Genomic DNA, 26,369 nt, shown 5'->3' with positions numbered 1-26,369 from the left:
TTGGGCATGAAAGGGGTGGCTTTCTTAGATCAAACACATCAATTATTTTAAGTAGGATCATGAAGGATAGATGTGCCAAGTGTGGTCCAGGTCCATTAAGCTACCTAGCTACCCACCCAACCATCTGTATGTCTGTCTGTCTGTCCGTCCATCCATCTCTGGTCACCCTATAGAATCCTGGGAGTTGAAAAGTAACTTTTTAAAGATTTGCTAGAACCAAAATAGCATAGAATTACCCATCTAGCATATAGGACTTTGGGATACAGGTCCCAAATAATTCGCTCTGTAAAGCGTAGACCTGAGCCTAAACTTCCATGTCTTTTGGGCCAGAATCCTGCACTAGAAGTCCAATGGCGTGGACTTGTTTTGGTGGGTCATGCACGACGCATCCCATTGTAAGTTGCATATTCCCATTGAGCTGGCAATTCCACAGTGCTCTCTGGATGTAGGTGAACTGCAACTCCAAAACTCAAGGTGAATGCCCACCAGACCCTTCCAGTATTTTCTGTTGGTCATGGAAATTCTGTATGCCAAGTTTGTTTCAATTCCATCACTGGGGGAGTTCAGAATGCTCTTTGATTGTAGGTGAACTATAAATCCCAGAAACTACAACTCCAAAATGTCAAGGTCTGTTTACCCCAAATTCCACCAGTGTTCACATTTGGGCATATTGAGTATTAGTGCCAAGTTTGGTCCAGATCCATCATGGTTTGAGTCCACTTTCCTTCTGGATGTAGGTGAACTACAACTCCAAAACTCAAGGTCAATGCTCACCAAACCCTTCCAGTATTTTCTGTTGCTCGTGGGAGTTCTGTGTGCCAAGTTTGGTTCAATTCCATCATTGGTGGGGTTCAGAATGCTGTTTGATTGTAGGTGAACTCTGGATGTAGATGAACTACAACTCCAAAACTCAAGGTCAATGCCCACCAGACCCTTCCAGTATTTTCTGTTCGTCATGGAAATTCTATGAGCCAGGTTTGGTTCAATTCCATCCCTGATGGAGTTTCTGGGATTTATAGGGGAACTATAAATCCCAGAAACTGCAACTCCCAAATGACAAAATCAATAGCAAAACTACAGTTATGAAGTAGCAACGAAAATAATGTTATGGTTGGGGGTCACCACAACATGAGGAATCGTATGAAGGGGGTACTGCATTAGGAAGGTTGAGAAACACTGTTGTACACTGCCATATCAAATCGGATAATCCAGGTTATCTGCTTTGAACTGGATTATGTGAGTCTACAATGCCATATAATCCAGTTCAAAGCAGATAATCTGGATTTTATAAGGCAGTCTAGAAGGGACCACATTAGATAGCAGTGCAAAACAGAGCACTGACTGTCTCCTTTGCATTTTCACTGCGGGCTGGACATTTTTCTCTATGTTATTGAATCTCCAGGAGGTTTAAATTGGAATTTTAAAGGTTAGGGCAGGACTTTAGCTGGAGATGAATGGGAGAAAAAAACTTCCTGAAGCAGTTCAGGCTGGTCAATACAGTCCTTGGAAGAGAGGGGAGAAAGGGAGCATCTGCTCTATAGATTTAATGCAATTTGGCACTACTTTGCTATGGCTCAATGCAATAAAATTATGGGATGTATAGTTTTACGAGGTCTTTCTCCTCCAGCTGCATCCAAATGAAGGCGCTTTTTTGACTGCCCTCGCTTGAACTGCCCATGGCACAATGCTATGGAATCCTTGGGAGATGCAGTTTGCTAAGGACCTCATCAAACTACAACTCCCAAATTCCCATATCATTGAACCATGGTGATTCAAGTGGGGTCAAATAGCATGCAGTTGCAAAACGACAACTTCCGGGATTCCATAGCCTTGAGCTGTGGTGACTAAACTGGTGCCCCCCCCCCTTGAGGATGGTTCTGCTGCCAAGTGGTCCTTCACTCTAGACCAGGCATGGGCAAACTTGGGCCTTCCATCCAGGTGTTTTGGACTTCAACTCCCACCATTCCTAACAGCCTGAGGTAGAAAAGGAAGAGGCCCAAGGCTGTTAGGAATGGTGGGAGTTGAAGTCCAAAATACCTGGAGTTGAACATCTAGTGGGAGTTGAAGTCCAAAACACTTGGGAGTTGAACATCTGGTGGGCGTTGAAGTCCAAAACACTTGGGAGTTGAACATCTGGTGGGCATTGAAGTCCAAAACACCTGGAGTTGAACATCTGGTGGGAGTTGAAGTCCAAAACACTTGGGAGTTGAACATCTGGTGGGCGTTGAAGTCCAAAACACTTGGGAGTTGAACATCTGGTGGGCATTGAAGTCCAAAACACCTGGAGTTGAACATCTGGTGGGCATTGAAGTCCAAAACACCTGGAGTTGCACATCTGGTGGGCATTGAAGTCCAAAACACTTGGGAGTTGAACATCTGGTGGGCATTGAAGTCCAAAACACCTGGAGTTGAACATCTGGTGGGCATTGAAGTCCAAAACACCTGGAGTTGCACATCTGGTGGGAGTTGAAGTCCAAAACACCTGGAGTTGAACATCTGGTGAGAGCTGAAGTCCAAAACACCTGGATTTGAACATCGGGTGGGGGCTGAAGTCCAAAACACCTGGTGGGAGTTGAAGTCCAAAACACCTGGAGTTGAACATCTGGCAGGAGTTGAAGTCCAAAACACCTGGTGGGAGTTGAAGTCCAAAACACCTGGATTTGAACATCTGGTGGCAGTTGAAGTCCAAAACACCTGGGAGTTTAACAACAACTGGTGGTAGTTAAAGTCCAAAACACCTGGAGTTGAACATCTGGTGGGTGTTGCAGTCCAAAACACCTGGAGTTGAACACCTGGTAGGAGTTGGTCCAAAACACCTGGAGTTGAACGCCTGGTGGGAGCTGAAGTCCAAAACACTCAGAGTTGAATATCTGGTGGGCGTTGAAGTCTGAAACACCTGGAGTTGAACATCTGGTGGGAGTTGAAGTCCAAAATACCTGGAGTTTAACACCTGGAGGGAATTGAAGGTCATAACACCTTGAGTTGAAAATTTGGTGGGTGTTGAAGTCCAAAACACCTGGAGTTGAACACCTGCTGGGAGCTGAAGTCCAAAACACCTGGTGGGCCCAAATTTGCCCATGCCTGATGTAGATGCACCTTAAGACAGAGATGAGAATAGTGTACATTGGCTAGACCAGTGCTACGAAAACAGACATTAATGTATTCCATATGCTCCTAGCAAGGAAAATAAATCCTTGGCTATTGTTCACGGGATCATAAATAATTATTGTGGGATTAAGCAATGATTCCACATTGTTCTTCCCTTTGAGACCGGGGTCCAAGCCCCAGCTGACCTTGGCCAAGTCACACTCTCTCAGCCTCAAAGCAAGTGGCAAAAGCAACGAATAAGGCCCCATAGGTTCACTTTAGGGTTGCCACACATCAGCCACCCAATTATCACCATAAGCCTTTGGGATCAAAGCAGGAAAAGGGCCTTTTAATCCAGACAGTTGCTTCCTTTTAAAAAAAGGAAACGTCTTTGTTCCTCGTTCCTTTTCAAAGTCGCCCCGAGGTTTTTCATAGAAGGGATTAATGTTTTTAATCCGAACTTGATTTATCCATTCCTACTGTTTGGCTGTCTTGGACCTCAATGTTTTTGGGGAGGCAGATTGGAAAGGGCGGAAATCTCATAAATATAGTTAATAAACAAAAGGAAGGCTGACGGTTCAAAGGGAAATCCGTTTGGAAATAGGGGGGTTATTTCGGAAAATGGAAATAATTGCTTTGAAAAGCAGCAACGGGGGAAAAAATAGTCATTGAATGAAGAAGGAAGTCCTGCGATCATTATGGAAGGAAGGCATATAGAATAATATTTCCCCCATTAGCCACCCATAGGTGTGGACTACAATTCCCATAATCCCTAGCCAGATGGGAATTGTAGTTAGGGCCCTTCTACACTGCCATAGAATCCAGATTATCCAAGCATATAATCTACATTATCTGTTTTGAACTAAATTATAGGAGTCTACACTTCCATATAATCCAGTTTAAAGCAAATAATCTGGGTTTTATAGGGCAGTGTAGAAGGGTCCTAAGTCACACTCTCTCAGCCTCAGAGGGAAGTAAAGGCAAACCTTCCTTAAAGAAATCTGGCCACGAATATACTACTAAACAGCTGCTACTATTATTATTTGAAACACAACAAGATGAGTCCACAGCAGACAAGGTCACTCTCATGGCTTTTGTATTGAATCCCACGTCGGACACTTCCCAAGTCTCTAGGACTGTGTGATGTATCGGCGAATAATGCGCTCAGATCCAAGTGAGGTGGCCTTTTGCAGCTGACAGATGGTGATTTTGTCAGTACCAATTGTTTTTAAGTGCAGGCCGAGGTCTTGAGGCACTGCACCCAGTGTGCCGATTACCATTGGGACCATCTTGACTGGCTTGTGCCAGAGTCTTTGCAGTGTGATCTTTAAATCCCTATATCGTGTAAGCTTTTCCAGTTGCTTCTCATCAATTCTGCTGTCACCTGGGATTTCAACATTGACGATCCATATTTGTTTTCCCCCCACAATTATTTATTTATTTATTTCATCATCATAATATTTATTTATCATGTCATCAGCAACCATACCATTATATTACAATTCTAACAGAGCAAAACAAACACAGAGATTAAAAAGAAAAAAACAAAAACACAGATTTTGCAAATTTGGTAGTTGGTTAAATGTCCTTTGACCAGTATCTGGCCCCTTGGAGTGCCTCTGGTGTTGCTGCAAGAAGGTCCTCCCTTGTGCATGTGGCAGGGCTCAGGGTGCATTGCAGCAGGTGGTCAGTGGTTTGCTCTTTTCCGCACTCGCATGCCAAGGATTCCACTTTGTAGCCCCATTTCTTGAGGTTGGCTCTGCATCTCGTGGTGCCAGAGCGCAGTCTGTTCAGCGCCTTCCAAGTCACCCCGTCTTCTGTGTGCCCAGGGGGGAGTCTCTTATCTGGTATCACCCATGGATTGAGGTGCTGGGTTTGGGCCTGCCACTTTTGGACTCTTGCTTGCTGGGGTATTCCAGTGAGTGTCTCTGTAGATCTTAGAAAACTATGTCTAGATTTAAGTCGTTGGCGTGCTGGCTGATACCCAAACAGGGGATGAGCTGGAGATGTCTCTGCTTGGTCCTTTCACTATTGGCTGTTACTTCCCGGCGGATGTCAGGTGGTGCAATACCGGCTAAGCAGTGTAATTTCTCCAGTGGTGTAGGGCGCAGACACCCTGTGATAATGCGGCATGTCTCATTAAGAGCCACATCCACTGTTTTAGTGTGGTGATATGTGTTCCACACTGCGCATGCATACTCAGCAGCAGAGTAGCATAGTGCAAGGGCAGATGTCTTCACTGTGTCTGGTTGTGATCCCCAGGTTGTGCCAGTCAGCTTTTGTATGATATCGTTTCGTATGATATTGTTTCTAGCACCCACTTTTTGCTTGATGTTCAGGCAGTGCTTCTTGTAGGTCAGAGCACGGTCCAGAGTGACTCCCAGGTACTTGGGTGCGCTGCAATGCTCCAGTGGGATTCCTTCCCAGGTAATCCTCAGAGCTCGGGATGCTTGTCTGTTCTTAAGGTGAAAGGAGCATGTCTGTGTTTTAGATGGATTAGGGATCAGTTGTTTTTCCCTGTAATAGGCAGTAAGAGCACCTAGAGCTTCGGAGAGCTTCTGTTCTACCATCTCAAAGCTCCCTGCTTGAGTGGTAATGGCACGATCATCAGCATAGATGAAACTCTCTGTCCCTTCTGGCAGTGGCTGGTCATTGGTGTAGATATGATCATCATCATAATCATCATATTTAAGACTTATTAATCGCCCTCCATCCGAACTGCTCTAGGTGATTTACAGCTAAACTGTAAAAGATAAAAATATAGACATACAGAAATTAATGATTAACATAGATCAAATGCTCTAGTGAAAAGCCAGGTCTTAAGTGCTAGCGTAAAAGGCCCTAAGTCGCACATGGCTCTCATATAGGGAGGCAAGGAATTCCATAAGGCAGGGGCAGAAATAGAGAAAGCCCTGCGTCTAAGGCAATGTTTCTCAACTTGGGGGTCGGGACCCCTGGAGGGGTCGCGAAGGGGTGTCAGAAGGGTCACCAAAGACCATCAGAAAACACAGTATTTTCTGTTGGTCATGGGGGTCTCTGTGTGGGAAGTTTGGCCCAATTCTATCATTGTTGGGGTTCAGAACGCTCCTTGATTGTAGGTGAACTATAAATCCCAGCAAGTACAACTCCCAAATCATAAAATCATAGAATCAAAGAGTTGGAAGAGACCTCATGGGCCATCCAGTCCAACCCCCCGCCAAGAAGCAGGAATATTGCATTCAAACCACCCCTGACAAATGGCCATCCAGCCTCTGCTTAAAAGCTTCCAAAGAAGGAGCCTCCACCACACTCCAGGGCAGAGAGTTCCACTGCTGAACGGCTCTCACAGTCAGGAAGTTCTTCCTAATGTTCAGATGGAATCTCCTCTCTTGTAGTTTGAAGCCGTTGTTCCGCGTCCTAGTCTCCAGGGAAGCAGAAAACAAGCTTGCTCCCTCCTCCTCCCTGTGGCTTCCTCTCACATATTTATACATGGCTATCATGTCTCCTCTCATCCTTCTCTTCTTCAGGCTAAACATGCCCAGCTCCTTAAGCCGCTCCTCATAGGGCTTGTTCTCCAGACTCTTTAGTCTCCAGGGAAGCAGAAAACAAGCTTGCTCCCTCCTCCCTGTGGCTTCCTCTCACATATTTATACATGGCTATCATATCTCCTCTCAGCCTTCTCTTCTTCAGGCTAAACATGCCCAGTTCCCTAAGCCGCTCCTCATAGGGCTTGTTCTCCAGACCCTTGATCATTTTAGTCACCCTCCTCTGGTCTATTTCCCCAAAGGTCTATTTCCCCAAAACCCCATGAGTGTTCACATTTGGGCATATGGAGTAACTGTGCCAAGTTTGGTCCAGATCCATCATTGTTGGAGTCTAGAGTGCTCTCTGGATATAAGCGAACTTCAACTCCCAAACTCAAGGTCAATGCCCACCAAACCCTTCCAGTATTTTCTGTTGGAGTTCTGTGTGCCATCTTTGGTTCAATTCCATTGTTGGTGGGGTTCAGAATGCTCTTTGTTTACAGGTTAACTATAAATCCCAGCAACTACAACTCTCAAATGGCAAAATCAATCTGCCCACCAACCCCACCAGTATTCAAATTTGGGCATACCGGGTATTTGTGCCAAATTTGCTCCAGTGAATGAAAACACATCCTGCAGATCATTATTTACACGGCGATTCATAATGTTAGGGTTGTGGTTGTGGGTCACCACAACATGAGAAACTGTATTAAGGGGTCGCGGCATTCGGAAGGTTGAGAACCACTGATATAGGGCTTCGGGAGTTAAATACGTTTAGTTGCGAGAAGAGATGAGGACCATGTTTAAGTATCTGAAAAGATGTTATATTGAGGAAAATGGGGAAACACTTGTTTTCTGCTGCTCCAGAAACTGGGACACAATGCCGGAATGGATTACATTGGCAGGAAAAGAGATTCCTCCTGAAGATTAGGAGGAACTTCCTAACAGTAAAAGATGTTCAATAGTGGAATCTGCTGTTGCCAAAGAATCTAAAGGAGCCTTCTCCTCTGTAGGTTTTTAAGCAGAGGCTGGATGGCCATCTGTCGGGAGGGCTTTAGTTTGTTTCTTCCTGCCTAGAAGAATGGGGTTGGTCTCGATGGCATTTGGGGATCCCTTCCAGCCCTATGATGTCATCTATCATCTTCTATCTTAGAGGGTTTTCCTACATAGCTCTTGAGGTTTCTTCCAACTCCATGAGTTTATCACCTATTGGTATCTGTCTGTCCTATCTTTCTATCTATCTATCTATCTATCTATCATCTAACTATCTATCTACTTACCTCGATCTCTACCTCTATCTCTACCTCTACCTCTCATAGGGGTTGGACTAGATGGTCCTTGGGGTCTCTTCCAATTCCATGAGTCAATCACCTATAGGTATCTATCTATCTATCATCTATCTATCTATCTATCTATCTATCTATCTATCATCTATCTATCTATCATCTAACTATCTACCTACCTACCTCTACCTCTCATAGGGGTTGGACTAGATGGTCCTTGGGGTTTCTTCCAATTCCACGACTCAATCATCTATAGGTATCTATCTATCTATCCATCATCTACCTACTTACCTACCTACCTCTACCTCTACCTCTCATAGGGGTTGGACTAGATGGTCCTTGGGGTTTCTTCCAATTCCATGAGTCAATCATCTATAGGTATCCATCTATCTATCTATCTATCTATCTATCTATCTATCTATCTATCCATCATCTAACTATCTACCTACCTACCTCTACCTCTACCTCTCATAGGGGTTGGACTAGATGGTCCTTGGGGTTTCTTCCAATTCCATGAGTCAATCATCTATAGGTATCCATCTATCTATCTATCTATCTATCTATCTATCCATCATCTAACTATCTACCTACCTACCTCTACCTCTACCTCTCATAGGGGTTGGACTAGATGGTCCTTGGGTTCTCTTCCAATTCCATGTCAGTCATCTATATCTATCTATCTATCTATCTATCCATCATCTAACTATCTACCTACCTACCTCCATCTCTACCTCTCATAGGGGTTGGACTAGATGGTCCTTGGGGTTTCTTCCAATTCCATGAGGCAATCATCTATAGGTATCCATCTATCTATCTATCTATCTATCTATCCATCATCTAACTATCTACCTACCTACCTCTACCTCTACCTCTCATAGGGGTTGGACTAGATGGTCCTTGGGGTTTCTTCCAATTCCATGAGTCAATCATCTATAGGTATCCATCTATCTATCTATCTATCTATCTATCTATCTATCTATCTATCCATCATCTAACTATCTACCTACCTACCTCTACCTCTACCTCTCATAGGGGTTGGACTAGATGGTCCTTGGGTTCTCTTCCAATTCCATGTCAGTCATCTATATCCATCTATCTATCTATCTATCCATCATCTAACTATCTACCTACCTACCTCCATCTCTACCTCTCATAGGGGTTGGACTAGATGGTCCTTGGGGTTTCTTCCAATTCCATGAGGCAATCATCTATAGGTATCCATCTATCTATCTATCTATCTATCTATCTATCTATCTATCCATCATCTAACTATCTACCTACCTACCTCTACCTCTACCTCTCATAGGGGTTGGACTAGATGGTCCTTGGGTTCTCTTCCAATTCCATGTCAGTCATCTATATCTATCTATCTATCTATCTATCCATCATCTAACTATCTACCTACCTACCTCCATCTCTACCTCTCATAGGGGTTGGACTAGATGGTCCTTGGGGTTTCTTCCAATTCCATGAGTCAATCATCTATAGGTATCCATCTATCTATCTATCTATCTATCAATCCATCATCTAACTATCTACCTACCTACCTCTACCTCTACCTCTCATAGGGGTTGGACTAGATGGTCCTTGGGTTCTCTTCCAATTCCATGTCAGTCATCTATATCTATCTATCTATCTATCTATCCATCATCTAACTATCTACCTACCTACCTACCTCCATCTCTACCTCTCATAGGGGTTGGACTAGATGGTCCTTGGGGTTTCTTCCAATTCCATGAGTCAATCATCTATATCTATCTATCTATCTATCTATCTATCTATCTATCTATCTATCCATCATCTAACTATCTACCTACCTACCTCCATCTCTACCTCTCATAGGGGTTGGACTAGATGGACCTTGGGGTTTCTTCCAATTCCATGAGGCAATCATCTATAGGTATCTATCTATCCATCATCTACCTACCTACCTACCTACCTCTACCTCTACCTCTCATAGAGGTTGGACAAGATGATCCTTGGTCTCTTCCAATTCCATGAGTCAGTCATCTATAGGTATCTATCTATCTATCTCTCTATTTATCTATCATTTATCCATCATCTTACTATCTACCTACCTACCTCTACCTCTACCTCTACCTCTCATAAAGGTTGGATTAGATGGTCCTTGGGGTCTCTTCCAATTCCATGAGTCAATCATCTCTATCTATCTATCTATCTATCTATCTATCTAACTATCTACTTACCTACCTACCTCTACCTCTACCTCTACCTCTCATAGGGGCTGGACTAGATGGCCCTTGGGATCTCTTCCAATTCCATGAGTCAATCATTTATAGGTATCTATCTATCTATCTATCCATCATCTATCTATCTACCTACCTACCTACCTACCTACCTCTATCTCTACCTCTACCTCTCATAGGGGTTGGACAAGATGGTCTTGGGTCTCTTCCAATTCCATGAGTCAATCACATAGCTATCTATCTATCTATCGATTGATCTATCTATCTATCTCCCTACCTATCTCTATCTCTACCTCTACCTCTATCTCTCATAGGTGTTGGACAAAGTGGCCCTTGAGGTCTCTTCCAATTCCATGAGTCTATCACCTATAGGTATCTATCTATCTATCTATCTATCTATCTATCTATCTATCATCTACCTATCTACCTCCCTACCTCTACCTCTATCTCTCATAGGGGTTGGACAAGATGGCCCTTGAGGTCTCTTCCAATTCCATGAGTCTATCACATATAGGTATCTATCTATCTATCATCTACTTATCTACCTCCCTACCTCTACCTCTCTCATAGGGGTTTGACTAGATAGCCCTTGGGGTCTCTTCCAACACTACGGTTTGATGATTCATGTCCCAGTTGGTTCTGTAATCCATATGGTGCATGAGTATACATTGCTGCCTAGATCTATATTTGGCATGGGCTGTTGTTACACATGGCACAACCCTATTCCACATGGACTAGCCTTGCACATGGCCCATAGTGGTCATCGGCGCATAGGCTCGTATTCCCTACTGACGCTGTACGTCATGCATTTCCTACGCATTTGCCTCCACCCTTGAAGTCATTTTGGCCGCACATTCCTTATCTCGGTTCGGTGGTACAATGTCATCATTCAAGGCAACCCTGGCATTACACAATCAGCGCATACCTCCATGCGCAGATCTCGACTCGATGCCAGCGGTGGGTGAGAAAGAGAGAGAGAGACAGGGAAACAGAGAGAGAGCTCGAATATCCTCTAAGAGTCAAGATCATTTGGCTCTTATTCTGTCAATTGAGATTATCTCTCAACGCCTGCAAGGCTCTGGGTTACTCTCTATATATATACACACACATACATATACATATAGATATACACACACACAAATATATTTACTTATTGGGGGCGCGACAGAGCATCTTCCCCAAAATAATGCTGAATGTATTAGGTATAATTTGTATATATTAGGCATATAATGATAATATTACACCTTATAATATTTGCAATATGAAGTAAATGCCCGCTAATGCTGTCTCTCTCTGCCTTTCGAGCTCCAAAGTGGCTTCCACCAGAGACCATTTTTGTACCAGCCCTTTGTGCCATTTGCCGTCGTGCCAATATCCTTGGGGGCATCTCCACTGTAGAATTAATGCAGTTTGATGCCACGTTAACTGCCCTGGCTCAATGCTAAAGGATCCTGAGAGCTGTAGTTCAACACTCATAGAATCATAGAATCAAAGAGTTGGAAGAGACCTCATGGGCCATCCAGTCCAACCCCATTCTGCCAAGAAGCAGGAATATTGCATTCAAATCACCCCTGACAGATGGCCATCCAGCCTCTGTTTAAAAGCTTCCAAAGAAGGAGTCTCCGGGACAGAGAGTTCCACTGCTGAACGGCTCTCACAGTCAGGAGGGAAGGCTCAAGACCTTGTAAAAACTACAACCGGGCCTTGCGTCTTCTCCTAAATGCAGACATATATATATATATATATACACACACACACACACACACACACACACACACACCTTTTGTTCCAAAAGAGATTGTGTTCTGGATCCTATTCCTTTCTCAAAGCCAAGGCTCCTTTGCCGCCCTCCAAGGTGTCCTTTGTGCCATCCCTGCAAAGGTTGCCAACTTTTTCCCAACAAAGGGCTCCTGGTAGGCATCCGATGCGGAGAGCACAAATGCCAATAAAGGTTTTTTGACTTGACAATAAAGCCCATTAATAATAATATTAATATTTGCCTTGACAATAGAATCATAGAATCAAAGAGTTGGAAGAGACCTCATGGGCCATCCAGTCCAACCCCATTCTGCCAAGAAGCAGGAATATTGCATTCAAATCACCCCCGACAGATGGCCATCCAGGCTCTGTTTAAAAGCTTCCAAAGAATGAGACTCCACCACACTCCGGGGCAGAGAGTTCCACTGCTGAACGGCTCTCACAGTCAGGAAGTTCTTCCTCGTGTTCAGATGGAATCTCCTCTCTTGTAGTTTGAAGCCATTGTTCCCTTGCGTCCTAGTCTCCAGGGAAGAAGAAAACAAGCTTGCTCCCTCCTCCTCCCTGTGGCTTCTTCTCACATATTTATACATGGCTATCATATCTCCTCTCAGCCTTCTCTTCTTCAGGCTAAACATGCCCAGCTCCTTAAGCCGCTCCTCATAGGGCTTGTTCTCCAGACCCTTGATCATTTGAGTCGCTCTCCTCTGGACACATTCCAGCTTAGAGTCAATATCTCTCTTGAATTGTGGTGCCCAGAATTGGACACAATATTCCAGGTGTGGTCTAACCAGAGCAGAATAGAGCATGGGGAGCATGACTTCCCTGGACCTAGAGCCTAGGCTCCTCTTGATGCAGGCCAAAATCCCATTGGCTTTTTTTGCCGCCACATCACATTGTTGGCTCATGTTTAACTTGTTGTCCACGAGTCTGTTATATTATTATATATTACTAGCTGTGCCCTGCCACGCGTTGCTGTGGCCTATAGTAAAACTTATCAAAGTTGAGGTAGATATCTGGACTATTATGAAAGAGAGGTACCTACCTATTCCTTCCCCCTTTCTCTCCTTTCTTCCTTCTCTACCTCTTTCTTTCTTTCCTTCTTTCACTACTTGGTTTCATCCTTCTCTCTTTCCTTCATTCCCTCCCCCTTTCTTCCTTTGCCTTTCTTCCCTCCCTGTTTGCTTCCTTCTTTCGCTTTTTATTTCCTTTTATTTCACCACCATCATAACAATAACAATAATGCAATGCATTGCCTCCGGGACCTGACACCTCTCCCATTCCCCCTAAAAGGGTCTCAGAGGAACAATAGCATAATAGAAATAACAACCTTTACCCGCCACGCATTGCTGTCACCAACCTTCCCTCTTTCTCTCCTTCTTTCCCTCCTTCCTTCCTTCCCTCCCATCTTTCCTTCTCCTCTTCCTTCTCTATCTCCTTCCTTCCCCCTTTTTCTTTCTCTTCTGGCCTCTTTCCTTCCTTCTCTCTTTCCTTCTTTCCTTCCCTCCCTCTTTCTCTACATCTTCCCCCTTCCTTCACTCCCTCTTTCCTTCCTTCATTCCCTTTTTTCTTTCCTTCTCTCCTTCCTTCCTTCCCCCTTTTTCTTTCTCTTTTGGTCTCTTTTCTTCCTTCTGTCTTTCCTTCCCTCCCTCTTTCTCTACATCTTCCCTCTTCCTTCACTCCCTCTTTCCTTCTTTCATTCCCTTTTTTCTTTCCTTCTCTCCTTCCTTCCTTCCCCCTTTTTCTTTCCCTCCCTCTGTCTCTCATTTCTTCCTTCTCTACCTCTTTCCTTCCTTCCCCCTTTTTCTTTCTCTTCTGCTGTCTCTCTTTTCTTTCCTTCCATCTTTCCTTTCCTTTCCTTTCCTTTTCTTCTTCCTTCTTTCTCTAACTTTCCTTCCTTCCCCCTTTTCTTTATCTCCCTTTCTCTTTCTTCCTTCTTTCCTTCCTTCCTGTCTTTCCTGGATTTTGACAGGGCGGGAAGGGGTGCGGTGGGGTTTGGAGGTGGCGTGAAGTAAAAGGAGGTAAGATTGGGGCAGGCGAGTGATGGAGCGTGAGGTTGTGTGTGTGTGTGCGGCAGCGGGGGGAGTGATGGAGCGTGGGGTTGCGTGTGTGTGTGCGGCAGCGGGGGGGGAGTGGGGTTGCGCGTGTGTGTGTGGCGGTGGGGGGAGTGAAGGAGCGTGGGGTTGCGTGTGTGTGTGCGGTGGGGGGAGTGATGGAGCGTGGGGTTGTGTGTGTGCGTGCGGCGGGGGTGTGTGTGTGCGGGAAGCGGCGCGGCGGGGCTTGGAGTGGGCATGGCTTCCGCGGAGGGAACTGTGTGCGCGCGCCAGGGAACTTGCGGCTGGGCACCAATGCGCATGCTCAGTTGTTTTGCCGTTTTGTGAGTGTGTTGTTGTGTTGTTTTTCATTTTGAGTAGATATGTTTGTACCTTATGGGTTGTGTTATGGGCATGGGAATTTTGGTTAAGTTTCGTTGGGGGGGTTTGTGAGTTTTGTTGATTTGCCGTTTTGTGAGTGTGTTGTTGTGTTGTTTTTCATTTTGAGTAGATATGTTTGTACCTTGTGGGTTGTGTTATGGGCATGGCAATTTTGGTTAAGTTTCGTTTTTTTTTTAGTTTTGTTGTTTTGCTGTTTTGTGAGTGTGTTGTTGTGTTGTTTTTCATTTTGAGTAGATATGTTTGTACCTTGTGGGTTGTGTTATGGGCATGGGAATTTTGGTTAAGTTTCGTTGGGGGGGTTTGTGAGTTTTGTTGATTTGCCGTTTTGTGAGTGTGTTGTTGTGTTGTTTTTCATTTTGAGTAGATATGTTTGTACCTTGTGGGTTGTGTTATGGGCATGGCAATTTTGGTTAAGTTTCGTTGTTTTTTTTTAGTTTTGTTGTTTTGCTGTTTTGTGAGTGTGTTGTTGTGTTGTTTTTCATTTTGAGTAGATATGTTTGTACCTTGTGGGTTGTGTTATGGGCATGGCAATTTTGGTTAAGTTTCGTTGGGGTTTTTTGAGTTTTGTTGTTTTGCCGTTTTGTGAGTGTGTTGTTGTGTTGTTTTTCATTTTGAGTAGATATGTTTGTACCTTGTGGGTTGTGTTATGGGCATGGCAATTTTGGTACAGTTTCGTTGGGGGGTTTTTGAGTTTTGTTTCCTCGTTGGATGCCCCTAACAAATTTATATATATAGATTATATATTATTTTACTGACACAAAAGCACAGTATGTCACAGCAAACGAGATCTATATGCTGGATTTTGTATCAAAAAATCACAAGTTGAACACTTCCCAAGCATCTAGGACTGATTATTATTATTATTATTATTATTATTATTATTAGAAACACAACCAGATGAGTCCACAGCAGACACTCTGCTGGCTGTTGTATTGGATCACACGTCAGACACTTCCCAAGTGTCTAGGACAGTGTGATGTATCAGCGAATAATGCATGCAGATCCCAGTAGGGTGGCCTTTTGCAGCTGGCAGATGGTAATTTTGTCAGTGCCGATTGTGTTTAAGTGCAGGCCAAGGTCTTGAGGCACTGCACCCAGTGTGCCGATCACCACTGGGACCGCCTTGACTGGCTTGTGCCAGAGTCTTTGCAGTTCAATCTTTAAATCCTCATACTGTGTCACCTTTTCCAGTTGTTACTCTGCAATCCTGCTGTCACCTGGGATTGCAACATTGACAATCCATACTTTGTTTTTTAACACAATTGTGAGGTATAGACTAGCTGTACCCGCCACACGTTGCTGTGGCCAACCTTCCCTCCCTCTTTCTCTTCTTTCTTTATCTCCTTCCTTCCCTCCCTCTTTTCTGCCTTCCTTCCTTTCTTTCTTTCTTTCTTTCTTTCTTTCTTTCTTTCTTTCTTTCTTTCTCTTCTTCCTTCCTTCTCTTCCTCTTCCCTTCCTCCCCCACCTTTTCTTTCCCTTCCTCTTTCTCCCCTTTCTTCCTTCTCTACCTATTCTTGGACTGCAACTCCCAGCAGTCCTCCTGATAAATCTATCTATCTACCTATTTATCTCTATCTAATCTATCTCTCTGGCGGATTGCTGGGAATTGCAGTCCAGGAATAGGAAATTGGAAATTTGCAGGGATTGGGATGCTCTCAAAGAAATCCAAGGAGAAGAAAGCTTGCATCTTGGAAGCAGTGCATTTGAACCATCCTCTTCTTCTAAAGGGCCTGGTCTAGGGGATGCTGGGTGCTGTAGTCTGGAAGAGAGTGTGGATATGCTATTGTGTGTTTTGTTTGCCAGGGGGAGTCATTATGCGCATGCGCTGTAGCATCTTTTTACTTTTTTGGGCTTTCTAAGTCTCTTCCACTGTGTTTTTCAGTGTTTTTTATGAGTGATGGTCACTTGTATTATCGAAGGCTTTCATGGCCGGAATCACAGGGTTGTTGTAGGTTTTTCCGGACTATATGGCCATGTTCTAGAGGCATTTTTTCTCCTGACATTTCACCTGCATCTATGGAAAGCATCCTCAGAAGTAGTGAGGTCTGTTGGAAGTAGGAAAATGGGTTTATGTATCTGTGGAATGACCAAGGTGGGACAAAGGACTCTTGTCTGCTGGAGCTAGGTGTGAATGTTTCAACTTGACCACCTTGATTAGCATTTAATGGCTTGGAAGTGCCTGGGGGAATCTTTTGTTGAGAGGTGATTTGATGTGCCTGATTGTTTACTCTCTGTTGTTTTGCTGTTGTAATATATAAACCCATTTTGGGGTTTATGTATGGGTTTATGTATCTGTGGAATGACCAGGGTGGGACAAAGGACTCTTGTCTGCTGGAGCTAGGTGTGAATGTTTCAACTGACCACCTTGATTAGCATTTAATGGCTTGGAAGTGCCTGGTGGAATCTTTTGTTGAGAGGTGATTTGATGTGCCTGATCGTTTACTCTCTGTTGTTTTGCTGTTGTAATATATAAACCCATTTTGGGGTTTATGTATGGGTTTATGTATCTGTGGAATGACCAGGGTGGGACAAAGGACTCTTGTCTGCTGGAGCTAGGTGTGAATGTTTCAACTGACCACCTTGATTATTATTTAATGGCTTGGAAGTGCCTGGGGGAATCTTTTGTTGAGAGGTGATTTGATGTGCCTGATTGTTTACTCTCTGTTGTTTTGCTGTTGTAATATATAAACCCATTTTCCTGCTTCCAACAGACCTCACTACCTCTGAGGATGCTTGCCATAAATGCAGGCGAAACGTCAGGAGAAAATGCCTCTAGAACATGGCCGTATAGCCCGGAAAATCCTACAACAACCCTGATGGTCACTTGTTGGCCCGATAGGTGTCTTGTTTCCAAATCTGGTGTCAATTTGCCCAGTGGTTTTTGAGTTATGTTAATTATTTATATAGATTATATCATATGTCATACAATATACTATATATTTCATGTAACTCTTCTATGGGGTTGGTTTGGCCTCTGGCTTGCTTGTCAAACTGAACGACCGTGTCACGGAAGGATGCATGTGGCACCAACTTAGAAAATTTGGAAAACTCTGGTGTAGACCCACGCCATGATTCTCCTGCCATGTCTTACTTCTTGCCTTCTTTTCTTCTCTTTGCAGAACCACAGCTGAAAGGCATCGTGACCAAGCTCTTCTGCCGGCACGGCTATTACCTCCAAGTCCACCCTGACGGCACCATTGACGGGACCAGAGAGGACAACGGTTTCAGTAAGGAATTGAGTTTTGCCTCGCCAAACTACAAATCTCAGGATTCCAGTGTTTTGACATCCAGGGATCTGTAGTTCAACAAGGTCCTTTGTTTTCTCTTCATTGCCAAACTACAAATCCAAGGATTCAATTGCTCCGAGATCCAGGGATTTGCAGTTCAACAAGGTCCTTAGCTTTCTCTGCCTCGCCAAAATACAAATCCCAGGATTCCAGTGCTATGAGATCCAGGGATCTGTAGTTCAACAAGGTCCTTCGTTTTCTCTTCATTGCCAAACTACAAATCCCAGGGTTTCGTTGCTCTGAGATCCAGGGATTTGCAGTTCAACAAGGTCCTTAGCTTTTGTCTGCCTTGCCAAAATACAAATCCCAGGATTTCAGTGCTATGGGGTTCAGGGATCTGTAGTTCAACATGGTCCTTAGCTTTCTCTTCATTGCCAAACTACAAATCCCAGGATTCCATTGCTCTGAGATCCAGAGATTTGCAGTTCAACAAGGTCCTTAGCTTTCTCTGCCTCGCCAAAATACAAATCCCAGGATTCCAGTGCTATGACATCCAGGGATCTGTAGTTCAACAAGGTCCTTAGTTTTCTCTTCATTGCCAAGCTACAAATCCCAGGGTTCCATTGCTCTGAGATCCAGGGATTTGCAGTTCAACAAGGTCCTTAGCTTTCTCTGCCTCGCCAAAATACAAATCCCAGGATTCCAGTGCTATGAGATCAAGGGATCTGTAGTTCAACAAGGTCCTTAGTTTTCTCTTCACTGCCAAGCTACAAATCCCAGGGTTCCATTGCTCTGAGATCCAGGGATTTGCAGTTCAACAAGGTCCTTAGCTTTCTCTGCCTCGCCAAAATACAAATCCCAGGATTCCAGTGCTATGACATCCAGGGATCTGTAGTTCAACAAGGTCCTTAGTTTTCTCTTCATTGCCAAATTACAAATCCAAGGATTCTAGTGCTATGAGATTCAGGGATCTGTTGTTCATCAAGGTCCTTAGCTTTCCCTACCTTGCCAAACTACAAATCCAAGGATGCTATTGCTCTGAGATCCAGGGATTTTTAGTTCAACAAGGTCGTTAGCTATTTCCGCCTCATCAAACGGCAAGTCCCACAATTCCATTGCTATGCGATCCGGGTATTTCTAGTTCAAAAAAAGTCTTTAGTTTTCTCTTGCCTCACCAAACTATTAATCCCTGGATTCAATTGCTATGAGATCAAGGGATTTGTAGTTCAACAAGGTCTTTAGCCTTCTCTTGCCCCACCAAACTAGAAGTCCCAGGATTCAGTTGCTATGGGATCCAGGGATTTGCAGTTCAATGAGGTCCTTAGCTTTCTCTGCCTCGTCAAACTGCAAATCCCAGGATTCCATTGCTATGAGATCTGGGAATTTGCGGTTCAACAAGGTCCTTAGCTTTCTCTGCCTCACCAAACTACAAATCCCGTATGAGTGTAGATGCACCCTAGGGGTATATGCACCCATATTCTGAGTGGCATTCTGTCCAATTGGAATTTGGAGAGGAATCGGTCGTGCAAAAAACAAACCCCTGGGTGCCCTTCTTTCCCCCTTTTCTTGCACCATCTTTGCTTCTTCCTTCCTTCTTTTCTTTCTCTTTCTCTCTCTCCTTTTCTGTCTCCGAATAATTGAGCCTCAGCCTCCGAGGGAAGCAGGGAGAGAAGAAGGGAGGCATGATTGATGAGCCGCTTTCCCTCAATTTTCATTAAGGCAGCAAATAAGGGCCCGAGCGGCCACCCACCCCGAATGAATGCCAAGTAGCCAACCAGCAAGCCGGAAGGTCTCATCTCTGTTGCGCATGGGAACCTGCCAGAGAATGCATGCACCCTAAAGGGTTCAGATTGGGATCCAAATTGCAAAAGGGTTAGAGCTGTTTCACCCTGGAATTTCCTGCTTCCTGGGAGTCTTTGTAGAGGCCAGATGGGCATCTGTTTGGAGGGCTTGCATTGTGCCATTCTGACCTGGCAGAAGGGGGTTGGACTGGATGGCTTTTGGGGGTCCCTTCCAGCTGCAATTCGCACTCTTGCAAGAAAATCCGCAGCAGGATTGTGGGAGATGTAGTCCAACAACAACAATAACAACAACAACAACAACAACAACAACAAGGGTTAGAGCTTCTTTCACCGTGGGATTTTCTGCTTCCTGAGAGTCTGTGTATAGGCTAGATGGGCATCTGTTTGGAGGGCTTGGGTTGTGCCTTTCTGACCTGGCAGAAGGGGATTGGACTAGGTGGCCTTTGGGGGTCCCTTCCAGCTACAATTCGCACTCTTGCAAGAAAATCCTCAGCAGGATTGTGAGAGATGTAGTCCAACATCATCATCATCAACAACAACAACAACAAGGGTTAGAGCTGTTTCACTGTGGGATTTTCTGCTTCCTGAGTGTCTGTGTATAGGCTAGATGGCCATCTGTTTGGAGGGCTTCGGTTGTGCCTTTCTGACCTGGCAGAAGTGGGTTGGACTGGATAGCCTTTGGGGGTCCCTTCCAGCTGCAATTTGCACTCTTGCAAGAAAATCTGTAGCACAATTGTAGTCCAACAACAACAACAACAAGGGTTAGAGCTGTTTCACCGTGGGATTTTCTACTTCCTGAGTGTCTGTGTATAGGCTAGATGGGCATCTGTTTGGAGGGCTTGGGTTGAACCTTCCTGACCTGGCGGAAGGGGGTTGGACTGGATGGCCTTTAGGGGTCCCTTCCCAGCTGCAATTTGCACTCTTGCAAGAAAATCTGTAGCACGATTGTGAGAGATGTAGTCCAACAACAACAACAAGGGTTAGAGCTGTTTAACCGTGGGACTTTCTGCTTCCTGAGAGTCTTTGTAGAGGCTAGATGGGCATCTGTTTGGAGAGTTTGGGTTGTGCCTTTCTGACCTGGTGGAAGGGGGTTGGACTGGATGGCCTTTGGGGATCCCTTCCAGCTGCAATTCTGCACTCTTGCAAGAAAAACCACAGCAGGATTGTGGGAGAGATAGTCCAAAGACAACAACAACAACAAGAGCCATGTTTGCAAGCTGTGTTCTTTTCCATCTCAATGAATGCATTTGCAATCCCAGACCTTGGCTTTTGGTCGTGACCTCTTTTGCTCACGGGTATCCTTGTCTTTCTCTCTCCCCGCAGCCCTCTTCAACCTGATCCCGGTGGGCCTCCGTGTGGTGGCCATCCAGAGCACCAAATCGGGGCAGTACATCGCCATGAACGCCGAAGGCTATCTCTATACCTCTGTGAGTGCCTCCCTTTCTCCGCTCTCTTCCAACTCTTCCAGGTTCAAGGACCCAGACCCAAAACAACAGCTTGGAGAACTGGATCAAAATGAAACTCCAACAAGGAGGAATGGAAGATATTGCAACTAGGAAGGAGACATGAAAAGCACAGATATAGGAGCACAGATATTATTATTATTATTATTATTATTATTATTATTATTATTATCACAACAAGATGAGTCCACACAGCAGACACTCTGCTGGCTATTGTATTGGATCACACGTCGGACACTTCCCAAGTGTCTAGGACTGTGTGATGTATCGATGAATAATGCGTGCAGATCCCAGTAGGGTGGCCTTTTGCAGCTGGCAGGTGGTAATTTTGTCAGCACTGATTGTGTTTAAGTGCAGGCCAAGGTCTTGAGGCACTGCACCCAGTGTGCTGATCACCACTGGGACCCCCTTGACAGGTTTGTGCCGGACTCTTTGCAGTTCGATCTTTCAATCCTCATATCATGTCAGCTTTTCCAGTTGTTTCTCTTCAATCCTGCTGTCGCCTGGGATTGCGACATTGACGATCCATACTTTGTTCTTTAACATGGTCAGGAGTGTTGTGCTCCAGAACTCTGTCTGTCTGAATCTGGAAGTCCCAGAGGACCTCACCTCACTATCTCTGAGAATGCTTGCCATAAATGCAGGCGAAACGTCAGGAGAGAATGCCTCTAGACCATGGCCATGTAGCCCAAAAAAACCTACAACAACCCAGTCCCAGAGGAGTTTGGTATGTTCATTCTCTGTAACTTTTTCCAGCTTGTGATCCCACCAGTTCTTTGTCGCAGGCAGATGGTGTTTGTGGCACAAGTTCCAATGAATCATCCGAGCAACAGCGTTGTGCCTCTGCTTGGAGTCAGTCTGTGCGATCTTCTTGCAGCAGCTCAGGATGGGATCTATTGTTTCATCTGCTTCCTTGCAGAGTCTACATTTGGGATCTGTCGTCGACTTTTCCATTTTGGCTTTGATGGCATTTGTTCTAATGGCTTGTTCTTGGGCTGCCAGAATCAGTATTATTATTATTATTATTATTATTATTATTATTATTGTTATTGTTATTGTTATTATTATCCTGCAAGGAACAGCTGAAGGAGAATCAAGAAACAACAAAGCACATTTCTCTTAAATATTATGAAGAAATGGGTTGTTGTAGGTTTTTTTCAGGCTATATGGCCATGTTCTAGAGGCATTTTCTCCTGACGTTTCGCCTGCATCTATGGCAAGCATCCTCAGAGGTAGTGAGGTCTGTTGGAACTAGGAAAAGGGGGTTTATATATCTGTGGAATGACCAGGGTGGGACAAAGGACTCTTGTCTCTTGGAGCTAGGTGTGAATGTTTCAACTGACCATCTTGATTAGCATTTGATGGCCTGGCAGTGCCTGGAGCAATCTTTTGTTGAGAGGTGATTAGATATCCTTGTTTGTTTCCTCTCTGTTGTTGTGCTGTTGTTATTTTAGAGTTTTTTTTAATACTGGTAGCCAGATTTTGTTCATGAATCACCTGAGCAACGGCGTTGTGCCTCTGCTTGTAGTCTGTCTGCGCAATCTTCTTGCAGCAGCTGAGGATGGGATCTATTGTTTCATCTGCTTCCCTGCAGAGTCTGCACTTGGAATCTGTCGTTGACTTTTCAATTCTGGCTTTGATGGCATTGCTTCTAATGGCTTGTTCTTGGGTTGCCAGAACCAGGCCCTCCATCTCCTTTTTCAAATTATCATCATCATCATCATCATCATCATCATCATCATCATCATCATCCTGCAATTAACAGCTGAAGGAAAAGGAAATGGAATCAGGAAACAACAAACCAGATTCCTCCTAAATATTATGGAGAACTGTTCAATGATGGGATGAAGTGGCCTCAGGTTCATCTAAAGACCTTCCAGAAGGAATTGGATCCCTATCTCTTTATGGTGGGCCTTCAAGTTGTTTCCAACTTCAGGTGACCCTATTCCAGGCATGGGCCAACTTTGGCCTTCCTCCAGGTGTTTTGGACTTCAACTCCCACAATTCCTAACAGCCGGTAGGCTGTTAGGAATTGTGGGAGTTGAAGTCCAAAACACCTGGAGGAAGGCCAAAGTTGGCCCATGCCTGCCCTATCCTGAGGCTGAGAGTATGTGCCTGAACCAAGGTCATTCAGTGGGTTTCCATGGAAAACTACAATTCCCAAAACTCTGTACCATTGAGCTGTGTCTAGTAAATAAGCGCCAAAACCCCTCCAAATTTTAGGATGAGGAAAGAGGAAGGGGTTCAACCCTTGGCACCCCATAGAATGGCCACTTTCTTTGTGATTTGTAGCACTGAGAGTGGACTTTGCAGGGGAGAAGGTGGATGCTTCTCCTCCCTCCTCCTCCTCTCTCTCTCTTTCTTCCCTTCTTCGCTGCCTTCCTTCCTTCCTTCCTCCCTTTCAGCTGCAATTAGCAGCTGCCCTCTTTAAAGAGTCCTCCCGAGGGAGACTTCCCTGACCCCGATCCGACAAACACCGGGAGGGAGCGCAGGGCGCCTCCAATGCGCGGCTCCCCACACACCTGCCAGCCATTTTGCCCTCCTGCCAATCCCTTTCCTACCAACACACACACACATCATGTGCAGGTGCTTGGCCTCGAATGCTCCCCAACCCTCTTGTGCGCATTGGTGTGCACTGCGGAAGGCTGGCGTCGCACGTGTGCAACGGGAGAGCAGAAAGAGAGGGGCGCCTGGGCATCATCATCACCATCATCATCTTCATCATCATATAATAACATATATCATGGTGCAAAAGGCCTGTGCATGCACATGGGTGCAGCTATGCAAGAGCAAGAGCATGGATATTGTGGATATATGTGTTCATGTTGGTGTGAAATGGAAGAAAGGGGCGTCTGAGCATCATAATCACCATAGAATCATAGAATCAAAGAGTTGAAAGAGACCTAAAGGGCCATCCAGTCCAGTCCATCCCCATTCTGCCAAGAAGCAGGAATATTGCATTCAAATCACCCTTGACAGATGTCCATCCAGCCTCCGTTTCAAAGCTTCCAAGGAAGGAGCCTCCACCACACTCCGGGGCAGAGAGTTCCACTGCTGAACGGCTCTCACAGTCAGGAAGTTCTTCCTCATGTTCAGATGGAATCTCCTCTCTTGTAGTTTGAAGCCATTGTTCCATTGCGTCCTAGTCTCCAAGGAAGCAGAAAACAAGCTTGCTCCCTCCTCCCTACGACCTCCTCTCACATATTTATACATGGCTATCATATCTCCTCTCAGCCTTCTCTTCTTCAGGCTAAACATGCCCAGCTCCTTAAGCCGCTCCTCATAGGGCTTGTTCTCCAGACCCTTGATCATTTTAGTCGCCCTCCTCTGGACACATTCCAGCTTGTCAGTCATCACCATATAATAACATATATCACGGTGCAAAAGGGGTGTGCAGGGACATAGGAGCAGCTATGCAAGAGGAAGAGCATGGATATTGTGGATATATGTGTTCATGTTGGTGTGAAATGGAAGAAAGGGGCACCTGGTGGGCATCATCACCATCATCATCGTCATCATCATCATCATGCTGGTTGCTTCTGTATGATGATGATGATGTTGATAATGATGAGGATGATGGTGGTGATGATGCCCACCAGGTGCCCCTTTCTTCCATTGCATTGTTTGCTTTGTTCTGTTTGAAATGTAATATAATGGACTGGTTGCTCTGACACGACAAACAAACATCATCATCATCATCACCATATAATAACATATATCACGGTGCAAAAGGGGTGAGCATGAACATAGGTGCAGCTATGGGAGAGCAAGAGCATGGATATTGTGAACATATGTGTTCATGTTGGTGCGAAATGGAAGAAAGAGGCACCTGGGCATCATCATCACTATCATCTTCATCACCATATAATAACATATATCATGGTGCAAAAATTGTGTGCATGAACATAGGTGCAGCTATACGAGAGCAAGAGCATGGATATTGTGGATATATGTGTATGGCTGTCTTTGGAAGCTTCACATGGGAGACAATGCTGAGAGTTGTTGTTGTTGTTTTATTTACCGTATTTATATACCGCTTTTCTCACCCCTAGGGGGAGTCAAAGCGGTTTGTTGTTGTTAGGTTGCTGTGAGTTTTCTGGGCTGTATGGCCATGTTCCAGTAGCATTCTCTCCTGACGTTTCACCCACATCTATGGCAGGCATCCTCAGAGGTTGGGAGGTCTGTGGGAAACGAGGCAAGTGCTATGTGTGTGTGTATGTGTGTGTATAAATGCAATGTTCGTTTGTGGGATTAACATAACTCAAAAGCCATTGGACAAATCGGCACGAAATTTGGACACTACACCCCTAAAAGACCAATGAGTGACCATCAGTCATAAACCCCTTCCAAAAAAACAGCAGAAAGGACTTAAAAACCCCAAAAAGCTAAATGTCGATACAGCGCATGTGCGAAAATGACAGTTTCCAGCATCCCCTTGACCAGGCCCTTGGCCATGTTCCAGTAGCATTCTCTCCTGACATTTCACCCACATCTATGGCAGGCATCCTCAGAGGTTGGGAGGTCTGTGGAAAACTAGACAAGTGGTGTGTATGTGTGTGTGTATAAATGTAATGTTCGTTTGCGGGATTAACATAACTCAAAAACCACTGGACAAATTGACACGAAATTTGGACACTACACCCCTAAAAGACCAATGAGTGACCATCACTCATAAACAGCAGAAAGGACTTAACCCCCCCCCCCAAAAAAAACCTAAATGTCAATACAGCGCATGTGCAAAAATGACAGTTTCCAGCATCCCCTAGACCAGGCTCTTGGCCAGCTTGATTAGCATTGAATGGCCTTGCAGTTTCAGAGCCTGGCTGCTTCCTGCCGGAGGGAGTCCTTTGTTGGGATTCAACTAGGACCTCCCAACAAACAGACAAAACAGCCACAAAATTCACAGCAACCTAGTGATTCCAGCCATGAAAACCTTCAACAACACAATAATAATAATAATAATAATAATAATAATAATAATAATAATCCCCAGAGCTGTGACTTCCTATTGCCATATGACTTTTGGAGCGGTTGACCGATGCCGGTTTTGGCTACCTTTTTGGCCACGGCCTTCTTTCCATTGCCAACAAATGCTAAAGCAACCCAAACTTGGTTCTCCCCCAGGAAATGCCATGCTTATGGCAAATGTGGTTAGTTTTGGCCATCTTTTGCACCGCGGCCAGCATCCCTTCGCCTTCATCCCTCTTCCAATAGATACCAAGGCAATTTGACCTGGGATTTGGCCCAGGAAAGTGCCATTCCTTTGGTTTTGGCCTCCTTTTGCACCACTACTGGGATTTGCCCCATAAAATTGTATGCTAAAGTACTCATAGGCCAACTTGGGCCCTCCAGGTGTTTTGGACTTCAACTCCCACCATTCCTAACAGCCGGTAGGCTGTTAGGAATGGTGGGAGTTGAAGTCCAAAACACCTGGAGGGCCCAAGTTGGCCTATGACTGGGCTAGAGAGAGGCTTGGATGGTCTTGGGGGACCCTTGAGGTCAAGAAGAGGGTGCCAATGGAGTGTCCAGCCTCATTTCTGGCCCGTGGATGATGGGAGGAAGCAAGGGATGAATCACTGATGAGAGAGGTCACCCCAATGCGCCAGC

The 26,369-nt window shown here is 44.9% G+C and overlaps 1 protein-coding gene across 1 annotated transcript in view; it reads left to right on the top strand.

Moving 5' to 3' along the window:
• Positions 1 to 26,369, top strand: part of FGF11 (fibroblast growth factor 11) — an 86,063-nt gene that overhangs the window by 46,513 nt on the left and 13,181 nt on the right. Inside the window, exons 2-3 of the mRNA XM_060779906.2 lie at positions 17,390 to 17,497; positions 20,623 to 20,726. Coding sequence (XP_060635889.1) covers positions 17,390 to 17,497; positions 20,623 to 20,726 — 212 coding nt within the window. The remainder of the gene's footprint in view (positions 1 to 17,389; positions 17,498 to 20,622; positions 20,727 to 26,369) is intronic.

This window comes from Anolis sagrei, chromosome 6 (assembly GCF_037176765.1).
Source record: "Anolis sagrei isolate rAnoSag1 chromosome 6, rAnoSag1.mat, whole genome shotgun sequence".
In the NCBI taxonomy this organism is placed as follows: Eukaryota; Metazoa; Chordata; class Lepidosauria; order Squamata; family Dactyloidae; genus Anolis; species Anolis sagrei.
This window is presented reverse-complemented; position numbering and strand designations above follow the sequence as displayed.